This window comes from Dendropsophus ebraccatus, chromosome 1 (assembly GCF_027789765.1).
Source record: "Dendropsophus ebraccatus isolate aDenEbr1 chromosome 1, aDenEbr1.pat, whole genome shotgun sequence".
Classification (NCBI taxonomy): domain Eukaryota; kingdom Metazoa; phylum Chordata; class Amphibia; order Anura; family Hylidae; genus Dendropsophus; species Dendropsophus ebraccatus.
The window spans coordinates 123,777,554-123,798,694 of NC_091454.1; the positions used below are offsets into that span (position 1 = coordinate 123,777,554).

At 40.6% G+C, this 21,141-nt stretch overlaps 1 protein-coding gene across 1 annotated transcript in view; it reads right to left on the minus strand.

Moving 5' to 3' along the window:
• PCLO (piccolo presynaptic cytomatrix protein) overlaps positions 1-21,141 on the minus strand; it is a 259,253-nt gene that overhangs the window by 216,895 nt on the left and 21,217 nt on the right. The window contains exon 3 of the mRNA XM_069957749.1: positions 4,688-5,924. Within this exon, the coding sequence (XP_069813850.1) occupies positions 4,688-5,924 (1,237 nt within the window). The remainder of the gene's footprint in view (positions 1-4,687; positions 5,925-21,141) is intronic.

Consider the following 21,141-nt stretch of genomic DNA (forward strand, 5'->3'; position numbering starts at 1 on the left):
GTTTACACCACTAGCGGCAGTCCTGGCATGTAGTGGCAGTCCCATAATGTAGCGGCAGTCCCAGAATGTAGCGGCAGTCCCAGAATGTAGCGGCAGTCCCAGAATCTAGCGGCAGTCCCAGAATGTAGCGGCAGTCCCAGAATGTAGCGGCAGTCCTGCCATGTAGGGGCAGTCCCATAATGTAGGGGCAGTCCCATAATGTAGCGGCAGTCCCGGCATGTAGGGGCAGTCCCGGCATGTAGCGGCAGTCCTGACATGTAGCGGCAGTCCCGACATGTAGCGGCAGTCCCGACATGTAGCGGCAGTCCCGACATGTAGCGGCAGACCCATAATGTAGCTGCAGTCCTGACATGTAGCGGCAGTCCTGGCATATAGCGGCAGTCCCGGCATGTAACCTTCTGAACTGAGTAAGGGCCCTAATACATGGAGCGAAAATTGTCCGAATCAGGACGCTATCGCTCTGAGAGGACACTGGGGAACATGATCAGCTAGTATATATCACAGACAAGGCCTGAGGACACTGGGGAACATGATCAGGTAGTATATATCTTTATTGTTTACTATATACAGCAAGGATTGCACACACATCACTAATGATATACTGTATATATACACATAGGGGGGGAAATTTATCAAACATGGTGTAAAATGAAACTTGCTCAGTTGCCCCTAGCAACCAATCAGATTCCACCTTTCATTACTCACATTCTAAGTAGGTGGAATCTGATTGGTTGCTAGGGGCAACTGAGCCAATTCTTCTTTACACCAGTTTGATAAATCTCCTCCATAGCTTTTGCTGCATCATAAAAGAGCCATGTAGTAGGCTCTCTAAGCGAGCTCCATTCTACCAGATTGGCGCTCGCTTCTGCGGAATATCAGGCCGTGTAATACGGCCTTAAAAGTGGCCGTACACTTCCAATAACTGCTGGCTGAACAATTCTTCAGCTGACAATAATCTGTCCCATCCGGTCCTGTCCTCCCCATACACAGAAATTTGGCACATCTGAGTGTTCCTGTGTTCTCTATGAGAGGGGAAAGCCATAGCCATACAGATCTGATGCCGGCTTATCTCTCTGAGAACAAAGAGGTTGGGCGTTGATTTTCCATCAAGCTCGACCCCCTATGTCCACTGATATCATCTGTCAGAGGACTGTCCAGAGAGCCCCATACACCTTACGCTGATGGCCGAACCCACCAGGAGCAACAGGTACCACCAACAAAAGAGTAACATGTATGGGGACCTTAAATTGTTGCTAAAATATTTCAGCATTTGGGGCCCCACCTTTAACTTCGCCCAGGGCCACATCTAGTCTAAAACCGGCCCTGATAGCACCAGCCTGTTTGCTGTAACTGCCTAGAAATGTTGGACCACTTACAGTCATTGCAACCAATACACCTGCGTGTCACTGTATTTGTAACTGTGATATCTGTTTCATTTTACTTGCTCTTGGTATGCTCTATTCCCACATTACAGACTATATATATATAAATATAAATATATATATATATATATATATATATATATATATATATATATATATATATATTCTAATTCACCCTTTGAGGACCAAGCCCAAAATGGACTACATCAATTGTCATTTTTGTGTTTTCCTTTTTTCCTCCTCCCCTTCTGAGAGCTGGGGCACTTTCATTTTTCTTTCTACAGGGCCATGTCAGGGCATTTTTCAGGAATAGGTGTACTTTGTAATGGCGTCTTTCATTCTACCATAACAACATATATGATGGAATCCCCAAAATATTATTTATGAAAATAAATTGGGGAAATTGGAAAAAAGAATGCAATATTGTAACTTTTGGGGGTTCCTGTGTCTACGTAATGTACTATATGGTAAAAGTGACATGATACCATTATTCTATAGGTAAGTGTAAACACAACCATATGCAGATTTCCTAATATTTTTTTTAATTATTATTATTATTTTTTTGCAATTAATTATTAATAAAACTTCCCTATTGTGACTCTTATATGGTCACATGGTCAAATGGTTATATGGTTTTTGTTTTTCACTTACGGGGCTGTATGGGGTGTCATTTTTTGCGCCATAATCTCTTGTTTTTATTAACACCATATTTGTGAAGATCGGACGTTTGCATATACTGATCACTGCTATGCCATAGGCCCGCACGGAGAAAGGTAAGATCGGACCGCAAGGAGGAAGGTAAGAGACCTCTGGCGATCCGGCACAGCCATCGCGACCCCCACAGTCACACTGACCCATGCGTACTAAAGCTTGTCAGTAATTTTTTATGATATTTAAATCAATGAGCCCTAATAGGCAGCTACAAACAAAACTCCGGAACGGGTTAATGTAGCCAAACTCTCCAAAAGTTTTTTTCAATTATACTCTCAAAATCTTCACATTTCAGCTTGCAATTATAGGGAGGGCACAGGGGTAATTGCTGAGAAGGATAAGGGTGCATTTACACTACGAATGTGACTTCTGAGGCATGGAGACATTGGCAACCTGTCAAAATTTGTGGGCATAGACATAGTGTGAAGCCTACCTAAAGTTATCTCTCTTATCCTTCCCATAGACAGGAACATTCGTTGTAGCCAAGCATTCCTATGGGAAGGGGAGGAGTAAGCAGCTACCAGACTGCCCAGGAAGTTGGGCAGTAATTTTCTATAATGCCTGACTCCTATCTAGTCTTGGGAGAGACCCATACACTGTATAGTGATGGTGGGTTGGACCAACAGAAGTATTAAGTGTATGGGGACCTTGAGCAGCTTAAATGCAACTCAGCTATGCATTTCTTCTGTTTAAACAAAAGATGCCAATAATGTAAACCATGCCTTGTTGTACAACAACACATTTCTTGTAGACATTGTTAGAACTTTACAACAGTTATCTAATGCTTATTTCCAGACCATTTTATGTGAGTCTGTTATACTGGTCCCATAGTAAATATAATGTTCCAATAATATAAAGATAAATAATATATAAATTATTTTATCACCAGCAGGGTGTAGCAGGTAGGTTCACATTTAAGAGGTAGCAGGAATAATTCTCACCCGATGCATGGTGGATATATGTAGCAACAGCAGTGAAAAGACTGGCAGTAACACTTACAGGAGTTTTCCCGGAAAAATGATTAATAGTCTATCCACAGGATAGGCTAGAAGTAGTTGAATGGTGGGGTGCTGACACCATCAGCCCCACCGATTAGCTGTTCGGCTCTGGCAGTACTGTACATACAGAATGGAGCCAGTAGCAGTTGGACCCATTATCTCTATATCCTTGACACCAGGGTATTGCAACCATTGCTCCTAAATAGGAGTAGATCCAACTACTTCTAACTGAATTTTTGTTGTACTGCGGGCATCTGATCGGTTGTGTCAGCAAACCATCAATCAACTATTAATAGTTTTTCATGGAAAAACCCTTTAATGCTTTCCGGATTACCAAGTAACATCTTCCCCTTATAACTAAAAGACCTTTACACTCATCCCAATGAAGTCTCAAAGCAGTGGCTTGTCTCTAACACATTCTACCATAAATTGGATGGTACATATTCTTGCTATCTGTTAAAGGGAATCTGTCAGCTTTAATTCCAAACTACTGACACTGAATAGATCCTGAATAGATACAAGCTAGATGCTTCCTCACTCCCTCTCCCTGCTTGGCATGTGGAGCTGAATCCACAGCAGTCTCAAGTATGGAAGGGGGGGGGAGTAAGGAGATGTTACAGCTTACTGCACTTTAGGAGCTCTGGAAAGGCTCTTTGACTCTATGTACTATAGAATAAAAACATTTTTCTATTTTCTGGAAGGACAGACAGATATCTAAAAGGTACCCTGTGGAAACTCGACCTACCAGCTATCTAACAGTGTCAGCAGTTGTGTGAACATGAGCAAAATGTGAGCTGCAGTTGGCAGATTTCCTTTAAATGTAAACCCACATTCTGCACCCTGCTGGTGACAATACCATGCATTTATTTTTAGATAAGAAGTATATTATATTTACTATGAGGCAAGTGTAAAGAATTCTTATTTGGCAATTCCTGTAAAGGGGGTGGGTGAAAACAATTACATCCACTAACCTCCCCAGCTTCAGCACTGCCGAATGCATTCTGCTGCTCCTGTCCCCCAGTGTGTGGTTGCTTCCTGGTCTTGACATGTGATGTTGCAAGCTCACTCATCCATTTAGCGGCTGTAGTGGTGTCCTGACTCTACTACTGGATGGCTGAGCAGGCCTGCAACGTCACATCTTAAGACCAGGAAGCGGCTGCGCACCGGGTGACTGCAGCAATGGAATGCAGGCAGCAGCACTGGTAAGTGAATGTAATTGTTTTCACCTACCCCCTCCCCAAGCATTGCCAATAAAGGGGTCCCAGATGGAATACCCCTTTAATTATGGCTTACTACTAGAGAGGGACATTTTTGTTTTCAGACTACATCTATTAAAAGTGAAGCTTTAAAGAGGTATACCACACTCTAGTGATTTGAAATAGTAGAGGGGTATGTCTTGAAAGAGGTCTCAGTTCTCTATGTTTTTCACAATATTTATAAAAAAAATTTTGTACTTTAGCCACTGTCTATACACATTATTTGACACTGTTACATAGTGCTCATCAGCCTCCACAATTAATGGTTCAGCCTTTGAATAGTACTTGAATGTCTTACTCTGATATGTAGCTATTGTAATGTCTAAAATTCTCTGCTTACCTCAGTTATATGTGGGTTAGGATTGAAGCCGCACAAGCTGCATACAGTAACTTTACACTGGGTGCAGGTATTATAATTGGGCTTCTCATTTACATCCAGCAATAGTTCCGTTGTTGTGCACAGAGGACACATTTTCTTTGGGCCTACTTTCTTTGAAGTATCTTGTTGCGGTTTAATAGGTTCTGTCCTCTGTTCTTTTAAGGGTTGAGGCTGTGAAGCAGGCACTGATTTCCCAGGTACCTGCACAGGCTGTTTAGAGCCACCTGACAATGTAATGTCTGGCTTCTGCATTACTTGTTTTGTACTTGTTGTGGGGGGAGCCTGCTTCTCTGCTGTAGGTCCTTGTGGCCTTGAAGAACTGGACTGTTGTTTCATTGGTAATGTTTGCTGCTGAGAAGCTTTAGCAGTCCCAGATAGCTGTGGTTGTGGCATTTTAGAACTAGATTGTTCTTGAAAAGTTTGTTTGGCAGCAGCTGGGGGTTGTGTGGACTGTTTGTCTTGTTCAGATATTTTTGATGGTACTAAAGGCTTTGAAGGTCCTGTTAGTTGAAAGCTTTGCTTTTCTATAGTTGGTGGTATTTGTTTAGGAGGGATATCTTGTTTCATTACTTCCTTTTTAGCTTCTTGTCCATGGGTTAATGAGGTAGTATGTTTTGGCTCTTGAACTAAGGGTTTTGTGGACTTTACTGATTCAGGCAATGGTTCCTTTGGGATAGGGGTTTGTGGAAGTAATTTTGTGGCATTTGATGGATGCGTCGATGATCTTGAAGGGCTTTGTTGTAAGGATGCTGGCTTCACCTCAGACTGTGGTTGTGTAGATTTAGCAAGCGGTTGTTCAGTTGGTATGGTGGCCTTAGCATGTCCTTGTTGATGTTGCATTTGTGGCGAAGGTTTAACAATGCCTTTAGCATCTTCTTGTTCCTTTTGTTTTTTAACTAGCTCTTCATTGGGGTCCCCTTTTGCATCAAATGGATTAAATTTGTTAACTACAGAAGAGACCATACTCATCGGATTACTATCTGATAGAAAACCACTCATCATACCAGTTTTCTGGTCTTCTTTAAAATCAGCTCTAGGTTTAGGTTCTCTCAAACTCATAGCTGAAGGACTTCTGCCAGGCGGTTTTGTTTCAGTTTTAAATGCATCTACAGTTCTACTTTTGCTTAGACCAGTTGGCCCTGGATCAGGAGGTTTACTTGGATGTCTTGGAGATTGAGAAGTATCAATGTTCGGATTTCTGCAGTAGTTAAAAAAAAAAAAACATATATAAAAATTGGGAAGTAAAATCATTTCCAAACAATTGTTACATACTCACAGATTGGTGTAACATATATGATGATTTGGTGTATAAAAGATCATTTCAACACCGATATAAAGCCTTGATTCATCACTATGTTTAAACACTTAACTGTGCCATTCCAGCTGATTAACTAATAAGAATATAAATCATGGCATTATAAACCCTGTATAACACATATATGTAGGGTATAAAGGCACTGTGTGTGATTTAACTGCACACCTTTCAGAATGGAGCTATCTGTTGCAAATCAGACTAAGGAAACCTTCAGTGCTCAGCTGTTCTTGCCTGGAGAAGTACAAGCAATCACATGAAGAGATCTCTACTGTGAGGGGTCCTAAATTGGGTTCATCTTTCAATGACAATGATTTGCGATAACAAGAGCCATGAATTGTACAGGTAGGACAAAACATTTGATACCCGAAAAATTGGCAATATTTAATATGTCCAAGTAATTGTATCTCTTTTTTGTCACTACTTCATCTTGTCATTACAAACTACAAAGCATTCATTTTAGGCATAAAACAAATGTATCCATGATTTTGAATATATAATTTACATGTGTTGTATGCTTGCTTTTTATGATGTATGCTTTACTTTATGTTTTCAACAAAAGTCATAACTGTTTTAACAGTGAAGGGAAAACAGTTTACCAAAGCTTATTAATCAAATATACAGCTTTTATATTTTAATTGTAATAATAATAAAAAAAAATAATGCTGCTTCTAATATTGCCCATACATTTTTACTATGTTTCCACAACGTCTTTTTACGTGAAAAATGTCCGTCTTTTGATAAAGACATACATTTTTAATGCTCATGATCATTAAGAATGTCCACCTTAATCAAAAGACACATTTTTCATGTAAAAAAAAAACGTTTAGGCAACATAGCCTTACACTAATGGCGGCAAAGCTGTTTCAACACACTTGCAATATGATTATCTTGATACAAAGCTGTTTTAAAACACTTGTTATATTGCAATACAACATACACAGAGATCAATATTTAAGTAACCATGACTACTAAATGATTTATTTTTCTTATATTCTGACACATCTTGATTAATTGTATCCATCTTTCTATTAAAAGAGTCATTAATCCTTTATTGCATATAGCTAATTTTCTCAGGAAGAGCAGAAGTACAAAATTAAAGTTTTTGACTTTAGAAAGTAAAGTTTGTGTGTAGACATTAAAGGGAAAGTTCATTAAACTGAGGCTTCCTTACACAAACTGAGGCTTCCTTACACAGTAGACTGGAGGTCATGAGCTTACCTCCTGCTGCTATCACTGCCACCAAACTCCACAACTGCATTGCAGGGTTGTAAATGAGCCCCCTCCCCTGTCAACTCTATGGATGCAGTATTTGCCAATCATCACTGCATCTATTGGGTTAAACTGTCAAGACCAGCCCAAACACTTGTCTTGGCAGCTGTGGCAAGAAAACTATCTCAGTTATCTCAGAAAACTAGGTAAACAGAACACCTAGTGGATGTCACTAGGTGCATCTGGAGGCTGATTTCCGTGGGCACAGGGATGTCACTAACAAGTGGTGAAACCTACATAGCTGGGCTTTTGGAGCTGATTACCATATTACTAAAAAGACTTATATCTCTGCGCTGAAGGGCTCTATATGTAACAGCAAGGTATGCATGACATCAGGCTAGAGAGCCATGTACAACCATTAACCACATTAAACCTTTTGACAGGTTGGATTTAATATTATAAATTTATTATTATTGTACATTGTACTGACCACAAAAATCTTTTTGTAGTTGTATTCTGACCTGAGAACTTGACAGACTTTGACATTACTTCTAAAATAAGACAAGCCACCTTGGCTGCAGAAGCCAGTCATGAATATGTCCTTTGTTAGTACTGTCAAAATATCCTGCAGGGATTTCTGTTCAGTTTTTCTTTTCACAGATTTTAGGCCCTATGTATGTGGCAATGAGACCAAGGATCTTATCAATACCACTTAACTATGCATTCACAAAGCAGACACCAATGGTAACACTTTAGAACTGGGAAATGCACCAGATCTGATTATTTACAATTATATTTTTTCATTTAAAATTCCTATTAAAACTGGTAAGAATTTACTGGTTGTAAATTGACAATTGAGGCATTACATTGCCCTACTGAGATCAATTATCTTTATACATCTGTCATACAAAATGAGACATGCTCATTGCATCAGCTCTCTGACCGGGCCAATGGGTGATGGTGGGGACTCAGCTCTATTAACTCCTGAATAGGACATTAAAACATAGGGTTATCTAAATCAGGCAGTCCTTTTAAAATATGTAAGCCCCCATAAGGGCTTATATTAAATTTACATATTAATGCAGATTAAAGTGGTTATAGATTACTGGAAAAATACTCTGTTTTATATGCAATCTGTTCTCTCATGATATAGATCTCTCTCTCACAAGGGAAATGAGCTCATGTTCTCCTTATATCCACCTTTTAGCTGCTTGACTTACATCCACCAGGCTTTAAGGCCCTATTACATGGAACAATTATCGTGCGAACAATCGTTAAACTGTTAAAACTGTTTAAACGATAATAGTTCTGTGTAATTGCAGGCAGTTCGAAAAACCTAAAATTATCGTTAACCATTAGCTGTAATTTCACATTCGTTCACTGTAGTTCTGCATTTGTTCACTAATCGTTCAGTGTAACTTCACATTGTTCATTGTTTTGCTGGGATCAGATGGAGTAAACGATCATAGTAACAATCACAATAACGATCGTAGTAACGATCATAACTAATGATTATCGTTCTGTGTAATATGGTGAACGATTTCCGGTTAACGATAAACAATCTCATTAGCGATTGTTTATCGTTAGTCGTTAAAGATCACTCCGTGTAATAGGACCCTTACTCTAAACTATACCTCCTCAAATGAAATCATGTACAGTTCCCTGGGCTTCTTCCGACTGCCACTAGGGCTTGTTAGAGATGTAAAAAGACCAAGTGCAGACCAATTATTAAGGTTGGCAGAAGCAGTGAGCACAGGCATGTTGCTGGCAAACAGTGGGATGTAGACAGCTGAGCTTCTGCATCTAGCGATAACACCAACAGGGCTCTTGGAGATAATATCAATATTAATAAAAGACAGCTATCTCAACACTGTATAAGCAAGATTTGCCTGAAATCACACTTACAATCCCCATGCAGCCATGAAATTAGTTTAACCACTTATAAAAGGTCCACTTTGATGGGGCAATGATGCATGTCATACAAATGTATATTTTTTTGGTGACTTTATTTTTCTGGGGAAAAAACTGAACTAAACCAGAGTGTATGACAGACATGTGACATGACTAGCTGTGCTCCTGGGTTGCCAGGTCTCTTCCCTTTGACTTCATGCCTGCTCTTCCTTTTGACTGATACAATGTTCCAAAAACATATATGGAGGTAACACACTGTATTAGTGGTTAAAACAGCTTACAGCAAGTAACAGCCCCTTTCAATCTGTGTGTTAGTACAATACAGGAAAATGTGATTACTGATTGATGTTTTTCTTCTATTTCAGGATTTTTATGGAATGGCAAAAGTGGGCTTAGTATCACCTCTCCTTCAAGTACAGGTTTTAAAAGGGTTTACTGACAGTCAACAGAAATGTGCTGCAAGGTTGGACTGACAGAAAAATCTCCAGTGTCACTCAAGTGCTACAATAATATCCTTTAGATTAGCAGTTCTCAAACTATTTATATTGGAGCCTCACCCAAAAGAGCCTCACCAGAGTCACACAAATAAAAACTACTACTCAGTCTACCTTTCATGTGTTGCATAAACTCTCCGTAACATTAAAATATAAAATGAATATAAAATGAGTCAATGATATTACTAAACCAGAGACTGTTGCAGTCATGAAAAGGACTGTGCAGCTTATAATAATGTTACTGCCTCTCCAGCTGCGTAGGCTGGCCTAACATTTTAGAAGGACTGATCTAGATTGAGCACATGATGCTTTAACCAATCACTGACCTCAGAGGTCATGTGCAGCACATACAGGAAGAGAATGCTGAGGGCAAAAGTTGTGGCTGGTGTATGAAGTGCACTTTGTACAGGGACATTATTGCAGTATTTCTAGTGGGGGAAAAAGCTGTAGTACTGGAACTGATTCAAGGGTGAGTAATTCTTTTTAATGCCAGTCTCAGCATAGCAAACAGTGAATTTCAGTTAATTTTCAGAAAAAACCCTCGAGCTCAGATGAAGCTCATGGACGCATAAGTGGACAATATAAGTTTAGTATAGTTACGGTTATAGTTATAGTACAGTGTTATGCCCCTGGCAATTTGTACCTTCTTCTTAGCATATGCCAGCCATATCCGCTGCTCGCCCGATGTGCGGATGGGGGGTTGGATTGTGCGACAAGGCGGGGAGGATTTATGAAGGTTTATGCTTGGAAACGGGTGTAAACCAGGCTTAAATCTACATCTTCTCTAGTGATGGCATAATCTCCTCCCCTCCCCCCTCCCATTATGCAATAGAAGAGGAGCGTTCCCGCTTCTTACCCGATCCCGGCTCGGTGCTTGATTGCTCTAGGCTCCAGCAGCAAATTGTAATCAAGCACTGATCAATGATATATAATACTAAAAGTTATGGTGTAAAAAAAAGTTTTTTTTATCAATAAAAAAAATGCTCTCTGAAAATTGCCCCTCTTTTCCTATGTTATAAATAAAATAAATAAATATTTGATATTGCAGGTTTTTAGGGTTATTGAGGGTTTTTGCCTTCCTCTAGATCAGGGGTGGGGAAACCTTTTCCATGTCGAGGTCCAGTCAGGCAATAATAAAATCATTCGAGGATTGCATACTGTGCGCGTCAGTTAGTAGTGTGGGTTTGCAGCACACGGGGCAAGGCAAAGTATTGTTGCCCAAGTGCCCCTGCTATTGTAGTTAACCCTCTGTGATGCCCCTTGTACCTGATGTGAACCCTTAGTGATGCCCTGTAGCCAGAGTTAACCTCCAGTGATGCCCCTTGTAGTCTAGTTAACCCCCAGTGATGCCTCTGGTAGGCCCAGTTAACCCCCAAGTCATGTCCCTGGTAGCCTAGTTAACCCCTCCAGTCATGTCCCTGGTAGCCTCGTTAACCCCCCCCCCCCCAGTCATGTCCCTGGTAGACTTGTTAACCCCCCAGTCATGTCCCTGGTAGCCTAGTTAACCCCCAGTGGCTGTCCCAAATAAAAAATAAAGATCACACTCACCTTTCCTCCTCTCCCACGCTGCCCAGATCCTCTTCTCTCACCTCTAGCCTGTGCCGGTCTTCTCCTGCAGGCGTCGCAATAAAATGACGTCATCGCGTGCGGCCCACAGGTGAAGTAAGACGTGCGCCGCTCTGGTGGGGAAAGAGCTGGCACAGACAGCATCCTCCTGTGTCTGGCAGCTGTCACAGAGACAAGAGGATGCTGTGTATGCCGGCTCCTTCCCCACCAGAGCAGTGCACATCACAAGGGAGCCGCGGGCCACATCGGGGGGTCTCAGGGTCCGGATGTGGCCTGCGGGCTGGAGGTTCCCCACCCCTAAGTTATAGATTGATCTTGAAGGACTCTTGTCTTTTTTTCCAACCCTATTAACTATGCAATATTAATAGTGCAGATCTGCACATCTTCTTGCGTAATAGATGTGTGGCCAATGGCTGATAATTACTGGGGCTGCATGAACAATGCAGCTATCAAGCTGTATAATAGGCTCCAGATCCTCTTTTGTGTATTACAGGCTTAATGGAGAAGTTCGGGCAAAACCTACTTTTAATTATGTTATAGCCCAACAAAAGTTATACAACTTCTCAATATACACTAATTGCAAATATAGTGCCCCCCCCCCGCCCATTTTAATAAAGCATGCAGTTTTCTTCTCCGATTAAAAATGATGACATCACAACCCTCTGTCTAACATACAGAGATGCGGGCTAGGCTGTGGCCAGAGCATGAAGCATGATAAGAACCGATGCGGGATGGGAGAGAGACCACCAGGATGATGTGACATGTGAATCATAATCCTGCTGGTTTGTCTCCACTCCCTGCATCGGAGCTGTCATCATCTGGTAAGGGATATAAGAGGCAGCGCCGAGCCAGGCACAGTTGGACACTGGTGAGCTGAGACCGAGTTCCTCTGCCCCATCAGCTCCAATGGGGAATGCACTCACCAGCATCAGCGGTGCTTCAAACAGCAGTGAACCCCTGAGGAGAAGCTCCATGTGGATCCAGATGACGAGTGTGACACTGCTGGAGTGGATAGAGAGCAGGGCGTGGAGGGAAAAAGCACCATGGGGGAGATTTATCAAACATAGTGTGAAGTGAAACTGGCTCAGCTGTCCCTAACAACCAATCAGATTCCACTTTTCATTCCTCACAGATTCTTTTGAAAATGAAAGGTGGCATTGGATTGTTTGCTAAGGGAAACAGAGCCAGTTTCACTTTACACCATGTTTGATAAATCTCCCACATATTTTTTGCATTGATTTCAATGCAATTTTCAAAGGAACAACGGCTGTTGTTTTTGAGTGCTAAACAGCGATCGTTGTCCATATGTTGTGCACATAGCCTAATAATGTAAGTCAATGAAAAACTAATTCGGCTTTATGGCATACAAGAGCATTAAGATAGTAAAAACATGTTAGACATACACGTTAAACGGACTGCAAAAACACAGAGTAATTGCAGTGTAAACCCAGCCACAAAAAAAGAATTACCAGCTACAAAAGAAAAATTTAGTTTTTACAAGTAAGGCTATGTTCACACTGCGTATGAGTCCGTCCGTAGTTCGTACGCCGCCATACATGTGCGGCTGAAACTACGGGCGTGGGAAAAATTGACATGCGGCCGGATGCGTACGAACTGCGAACATACGCCCGTAGTACAGTTATGCTTCCCTAGCTTCTTTCGAAACGATCTGAAACAGGTCATTTACTTGGAAATCTTCGCCCAGCCCAATAAAACTCACAGAACCTTTTGGATCAAAAAAATCAAGTTAAATTTGGCTGAAATAAGTACTCCGTACGGGACCGCATGGAAATCCACGGCCGTGAATTGGAACATTTCCGTCCTCAAACAATGGTCTTGTTAATTTTTCACTGCGCCGTATACGATCCAACCGTAAGCTCATACGTAGTGTGCACTGTGCGGGCGTATATCGTATACTTTCAAGCGAACGCATCCACCTCAAAACTACGTGCGTATATTTGCTGTTCGCATTACGGACTCCTACGCAGTGTAAACATACCCTTAATAATGAATATGTCTCTCATTTTTATAATTATACGACAGTTCAGTAGCTACAAATTAAACATTACTGTGTATATACAGTATATTGAAGATATAGTATGTTCCATTACATAATAATTTCTGTTTGGACTGACTGAGGTATTCACCCCATGTTTTAGTTTATTCGACTAATGGAAAATTAAAGGCATCACTGAACAAAATTGGAATACATAGCTATCTTACAGGAACACCAATGAATTCAATTAATCTTGAAACATTCAACATATTGCCAACGTTTATAGAAAGACTTCATTTACTATGCCTCATCATCAAATACAAGCTATGGCAATTTCTTTATCAGCAAGAAGCACATGTCCAGCCAAGTCAAAGTCTGAATGATTTGCATTAAATAATCATTTAATCCAGCCTGTAAACTAAATCAACAAGAGAAAAAAAAAACAATTGTTTACAGCAACCACTTACAGTTTCCCTCCTGTTATGAGTAAAAACACAAAATTAAGAAGAACTGTAAATATTTATTCTGTAATATACTGAAACAGCTCTTTTTTCTGAGAAGGAATGATATGTCACATAAACACAGCAGTCAATCAACTTCATCCACAGTGACGTGTCATTTACAGTGATGTCAACACCAAGGGTGGCGATTCGTTATAGTTGTCAACTAGCATATTGACCTTGTGAATGACATTTGCACAGTCTAGAAAGAAGCAGACAAGTGGTGTGGGAATAAGTGTTAAGGTAAATATATTTAAAATTGCCTAAAATAATTGTATTCTTTATGTCTAAAGGCTGTGTACTGTCTGTGATTTAATAAAGGGGCAGCCTCAATCATTGGCTATAGTGGGTTCAGAATGTAATCTGAGTAGACAGGAGAGAATTTCATCATAGGAAGTAAACAGAGGGAATGGGTGTACCTGACTGCCACTGTTCCATTTGCCCTAATACAGCACTCACTAACATAGTATGTGTGAAATAATAAGAATTATGATGAATTTTGCATTGCATTGCAGTGCATCCCCACTTAGGGATAAAACATGTTGAATCATCTCCCCTTCTGGAGGTTAACAATTCATTCCATACATGTCATTACCTTTTCTATCTCCTTCTTCCAATTCAGAGCCTGCTGCTTTCTGCTAAAAAAAGGAAATCTGTGCGTGAGCTGTTCTCTCTCCCCCCCCCCCTCCTCCTTCTCCCTCCCTCCCTCCCTTCTGACATGGCTCATGTAAACAGTTTTCCTGGTCGACTGTCTCTGCACCGTGTAATGTGGGAGAGTTAATCTAAGGTCAAGGTGCTTGTGATCATAAATGTTATTTTAGACTTAAAAGTTTGTTAGCTGCAGGGACCGCAAACGAGTGCTGATCAGTGTAACCAGTGCTTGTTAGCAGTGCCTTTAAAAATTAAGAGTTCGGGCTGCACGAACGATCCATGTATCATTCATGCAGACATGTAAACTGACAGCACGTATATACATATATCAATGCTGTCAGTTTCCAGATAACACAGCAACAGTACATACATTAACTAGTGTGCACCTGCTGTGATCTGGCATCCTTTTCTCCAGTATTCCTGTCCATATATGAATATTCGTGCCGTCAATTTTCATTAATTGTTTTAAACAGGAAGATGTGCATCTGGAATTTTGAAGCATGCACATCTTGGGGTACCTCGCAGCGTGGGGTACTATTACCTTTTAGGGGGAAAAAAGGAAGCACCAATTCTGTGTGCACTTTTACTGTACAGGAGGCACAGAGAGGGGTATTAGGGTTAAGATAAAAGCAAGATAAAAGACTCACGTGCAGAGATAAAACATGGTTACCAGAAGTTACTATAGTGCTCTGAATCCAGACTGTTGGACTGGGGAATAATACCACCTTAACAGCGTTTTCATTGCTGCCTCAATGTGGGAGCTAAAGTGTAAATAGCGGTGTATGGTGGAAAAGGCATGTTCCCACGATTCAGCAAGGAAGGAGGTGGTCAGATCCCGTTCCCATGACCTGTAAGGATGTGGTTTCTGGAAGCAAGCAAGACCCTCTCATTCAACATCAGCACCAGACGTCACAAATGGTCTTCTGGATGAATGGGCAAAAATTCCCACAGATGCACTCCAAAACCTTATAGAAAGTTTTCCCAGTAGAGTGGAAACTGTTATAAATGCAAGGAGGGATACATTCCATATAAATACCTATGTATATAGAATAGGATATCCTAAAAGCTCCTGAGGGTAAAATGTCTAGATGTCCCTACACTTTTGTCTATATAGCAAATGTCTGTAAGGATGATTATTAAATGAGCACAATGTGCGCTTTCTCTCCCATTGTTGAACATATAGGGCTGTAGCTGAAGTCCTAAGGGTACTATAGTGACTTAGACTAAAGCATGCATTTACCTTCTCAGTAACTTTATAATTTTGTCTTTAAACTCTGAATGCTCACAGTGAAATCTCCAATTGCAGAACAAGGCATATTATATATAGCCTCTAGTTACAACACAGTTTCTCTCTGGGTCAGCAACTGAAAAAGTATTTTCTTTCTTCTGGCAATACAGAAGTTAGACTCTTTCTAAGACCCCCATACGCCTTCAATAATTGACAGTTCAATAATAGGTGTCTCCTGCACACCACTCGTCATTCCCACACACAGGGACATTGGCCAAGCATTCCTGTGTTGTCTATGGGGAGGGGTAAGCTGCAGTGAGAGAACTCTCCCTGCAGCTTATCTCTTTGTAAACAAAGGGGTCAGTTGTTATTTTCCATAATTTTTCATTAAGTCTGACCCCTATCACCACCGACATCATCATCTGGTAGAATTTCAACTAAGCTACTGACCAACCAGTTCTAGGGTAATGCTGGTAATACTGATACTTCTAACAATTTGCAACTATTGGCTCCCTTTCAAGACTCCTGGATGCACCATGGTCTGTAGTAATCTCTCACAAACAATCCTTCTGTGGGTCCCCAGCACTGGGGCCCACGTCAAACACTAAGCTTCACTGTTCTAAAATGATGAATTCACAAGCTTCACTCCTCCTTGGGCTTCAGTCACTCAGCCTCATCCTTTTTTACTGCCCATTGATGTGTTTCTCAGTGGCTGTCTATGACCACAATATGCTCTATTAGGTTCACACTACGTATATTTCAGTCAGTATTGTGGTCCTCATATTGCAACCAAAACCAGGAGTGGATTAAAAACACAGAAAGGCTCTGTTCACACAATGTTGAAATTGAGTGGATGGCCGCCATATAACAGTAAATAACTGCCATTATTTCAATATAACAGCCATTGTTCTAAAATAACAGCAAATATTTGCCATTAAATGGCGGCCATCCACTCAATTTCAACATTGTGTGAACAGAGCCTTTCTGTTTTTTTAATCCACTCCTGGTTTTGGTTGCAATATGAGGACCGCAATACTGACTGAAATATATGTAGTGTGAACCCAACCTTAGGGCCCTATTCCACCGGACGATTATCGTTCAGATTATCGTTAAATCGTTTGAATCTGAACGATAATCGTTCGGTTGAAATGCAGTTAACGATTAACGACCGAACGAGAAATCGTTGATCGCTTTATAAGACCTGGACCTATTTTTATCGTTGCTCGTTCGCAAATCGTTCGCATTGAATAAGACATCGTTCGGTCGTTCGCAATAGATACGAACGCAATAGCGAATAAATAGCGAAGAGAAACGATCGCAATTACGATCATAAGTAACGATTATCGTTCCATGGAAATGACCGAACGTTTTCAGGTCTTTCGCAATAGCGGTCGTTTGAGATCGTTAATCGTTAACGATTATGCAAACGATAATCGTCCGGTGGAATAGGGCCCTTAGACTGGGTCTCTCTCATGTGTTTACTGCTAAAAATACCCTATGGTGCCATAAAGAAACAGCTATATGGACATACCTTGTCCCTACTTAAGACATTGAAATGCAATGCATATGGTATCAAACACCAAGTCAACAGTGGCCACTAAACACTGGCTCCAATGGCTGACACCTCCACATATTGCATATATTGCATATAGAGGAATGATTCTGATGTCCTCAACTAATACAGGAATAGTGACAACACTCACAGGCCCAGATTTCATGAGGTAAAATACAATAACAAACAGTGTAACAATAGTACACACTAGGCACACAAAAGTATTAACAGCATACAACTTAAGGCTATGTTCACACTGCGTACGAATCCGTACGCAGGTCTTACGCTGCCGTACATGTGCGGCTGAAACTACGGGTGTGCGAAAAATCGTCATGTGGCCGGATGCGTACGCACCGCGAACATGCGCCCGTAGTACAGTTATGCTTCCCTAGCTTGTTTCGAAGCGATCTGAGGCAGGTCATTTACTTGGAAATCTTCGCCCAGCCCCGTAAACCACACAGAACTTTTTGGATCGAAAAATCAAGTTCAATTTGGCTGAAATAAGTACTTCGTACGGGACCGCATGGAAATCCACGGCCGTGAGTTTCAACATTTCCGTCCTCAAACAATGGTCTTGATCATATTTCACGGCGCTGTATACGATCCAGCCGTAAGCTCATACGTAGTGTGCACTGTGCGGGCGTATATCGTATACTTTCAAGCGAACGCATCAACCTCAAAACTACATGCATATATTTGCGGTTCGCACTACGGACGGATTCATACGCAGTGTGAACATAGCCTAAAAAGGGGGGGGGGCAGGATGTGCTGGTTACTTGTCCCTACAAGGTACTGATAGATGTTTGCTAAGAGATTACAGATGACCTAGATTGGATAAAGCTCTAGCAAGTGACTGGCAGTTAAAAGTTTAGAAGTGTAACTGTCATTTCAACCAACTTAAACCTATCAACTACATAAACCAATGTGAGAAACTATTTTATATTTTCTTTACTTACAAGGCAGCTTTCCTCCTCCTTCTAAACTTCTTATCTGCTTATCACTAAGGAAATCCATTTTCAGCAGTAAATACAGGTTTTTAGCATCACTGACATAAGATTACACTGCCTACAGAAGACTTTTAAGAAGGGAGGGGCAGGGAGATGAATCAGCCAGTAATAAGAACATGCAAGGTCTTTTGGCGTACAAAGTACGGCCGTTGTTGCCGATGGTAACAACGGCCGTACTTTCACGCTGTGTGAACATAGCCTAAGAATAAAAGGAAAAGCATAAAATACTCTGCTGTACATTTAATATCGTACTGTACCTGGCTTTTCTTTTGCCAAAATCAATAATAGGTCATATATAATTTTATACTTTTACAATTTTAAAGGTATATTTAAGATATAAGATTTCAATGAAAACTCCACAATATAAACAAGACTTGAGGTTGCTATTGGCTTAAGGACCTTTTTTCACTGGATGCTGCTGTTGCCCTAGGCACTAAACCTGAAGATGCCGCATCTTCACTCATTTTTTGCCGAGGAATGGCAACAGATCTTTATCTCCCTCTCATGCATAGCTCATGAAACAAGTTTTAAATTTGGTACAGGGTCCGGTCCTTTTGACCAAAATTTACCCTTCAGTTTCCAAGAAGTGTTGGCACTGCGACGCTTCATATATGGTGGAGTTGCCCCCTTCTCCAACTGTTTTGGTCAGAGGTCAAAAGATTGATTAATAAAATATCTGGCCTTAACATTCAAAGCACTATACCCTATAGTACTATTTTCACTCTGACTTTATATTTTCTAGACTTTTCTGCCATTATCATATACTGTATGTATGCCATATCCTTTCTCATTTGTTATGGAAAAATGTCTAATAAAAATTGAATAAAAAAAAATTGACAATATCATATGTTGCAAAATATATATTAATAATTAATATTACATATAATGTTTTGTGATTTTTTTTTTGTAAAAAGTAAATATATTGTGGCTATGAGAATAAAGGGGGTTTTGCGGGGAACAGCATTGCTTCACCCACGCATAATGATCAGAACTTACATTCACCCCCTCCTGTCTTGGAAGGTATACTTTTAAGCTGGGAAAGACAGAAAGTGTCATTAAGCAGAAGGCATGAGACATATTCTGCTCCCCACACAACTCTTTTAAATTGATATTTAATATTTATACATAAATTAAAATGTATAAAGCAAAGAAATCAATATCTATATCCTAACTAGTTTGAATAATGGTAAATATGTGTTATTATGTATGAACATTTATGTGAATGATGGTTACATAAGGTGGTATTAGGGCTGTATTGCCAAACAATCCTATATAAGGCCCCGTTCACACGTAGCAAAACTAGAGGAATTTCGCGGCAGAATTGTCTGCCGCAGAATGCCATTAGCCTCCCTCTCATAATGGGAGTCTATGGGAGGCACGCGCTGCTGTTCTCACAGCGTCATATTCATTCTTCAGCGCGGGGAGAGCAGCAGTGCGCGCCTCCCATAGACTCCTATTATGAGAGGGAGGCTAACGGCATTCCGCGGAATTCTGCTAGTTTTGCTACGTGTGAATGTAGCCTAAGCCCCGAAAAGATGTCTAGATAACATGCTTTAAATTTTAAGTGGCTATGTTCTTTAAAATAATGGCCGTATTATCATTTTGAAGTTGTGTGAACATAACCTTAAAAGGGTTATCCTGTTAGGTAAAATATATGTTGAATCACCCCCACTCCTGGAGACTTACAATTCATTCCATTTGTGTCATTACCTTTTCTGTTTCCTTCCCTAAGTTTTGAGCTTTCAGCTAAAGACATAGAAAACTGTCTGAGAGCTGCCAAGTCCATCTCTGCTCTCAACCCCCTCCTCCCCCGTCCCTTTCGAGACGACGATGTAAACAAGTCCCTGGCCGGCTGTTTCTACAACATTGTAGCTTCTTTGTAATGCTGGAAAAGATTAATCTGAAGTCAAGTTGCTGATGAATTCATTGTGATGAATACTCCTGGCATTACAAAGTTCCAGATAGGGACTTGTTTCCATCAGCCATCTCAGAAGGGAGGGAGGAGGGGGTTGAGAGCAGAGACTGACTCAGAAGCTCTCCCACAGTTTTTTGTGTCTTTAGCAGAATGCAGCATGCTCAAAACTGAGGCAAGAAGACAGAAAAGGTAAAGACATGAATAGAAAGAAACATATATTTTACCTAACCAGCTAACGCCTTTAATTGGCTGCTATAAACTTACAAATACATTACTATCACACAAGATTATTTACAAACATTTGATACTAAAGGCTACCAGACCGTAATTTGTCATTTTTCTGTCATATCATTCATATCCTTTGTCATATTTATTATTTGTCAGAAGAAAGGATATGCAAAATAGCTTTCACATCTCTTGAGCAAAGAGGTGTCCCTTCAAGTCCAGTCTCATTCTACTCTTAGAATATTGACTGGAGATTTTATGCCAAGCCAAACAATCTCTCACAAAGGAAAGACTTCCCATCTGCAGACAGCTGTTTTGGGGTTGTTGCCCCTCCTTAGTGCAGAGCAGGGTGTTGGCTGGCTAGTGAGAGGTCTATCCATGTGGGTCCAAGGTGTACTAATTTGTACTATTTGTCAAGCAGAAACACATATTTTGAATCGGCAAAATTTACTCCATTTTTCTGTTTTATGCCTGGCTTAAACACAGGAAAATGTTTCTAATGTATATAATGAATGTATCCATAGGCTAAAACACTGTTCTTTTGGTATACATGTGGTCAGTGTTCATCAGGAAATGTCAGGGGCCAGCCTAATGGTGCAGGTTCCATAGAATGTAAAGAGCATAAGGAATGGTGAAAGTTGTAGGCTGAACAAAGTGGGAAAACTAAGAAAAAAAAAACAAGAGATATGAGATCTCTGCAAATATCAGCATTGAGTAGAGCTTTGAAGCCTTGTAGAAGAGTTGAGAACAAAATTCTGCAAGAAAAGGTGGCCATACACCTTCAACAACTGAAGGCCAAACAATTATTTAGCTGTCAGTTATCTCTCCCATCCAGTCCCTGTCCTC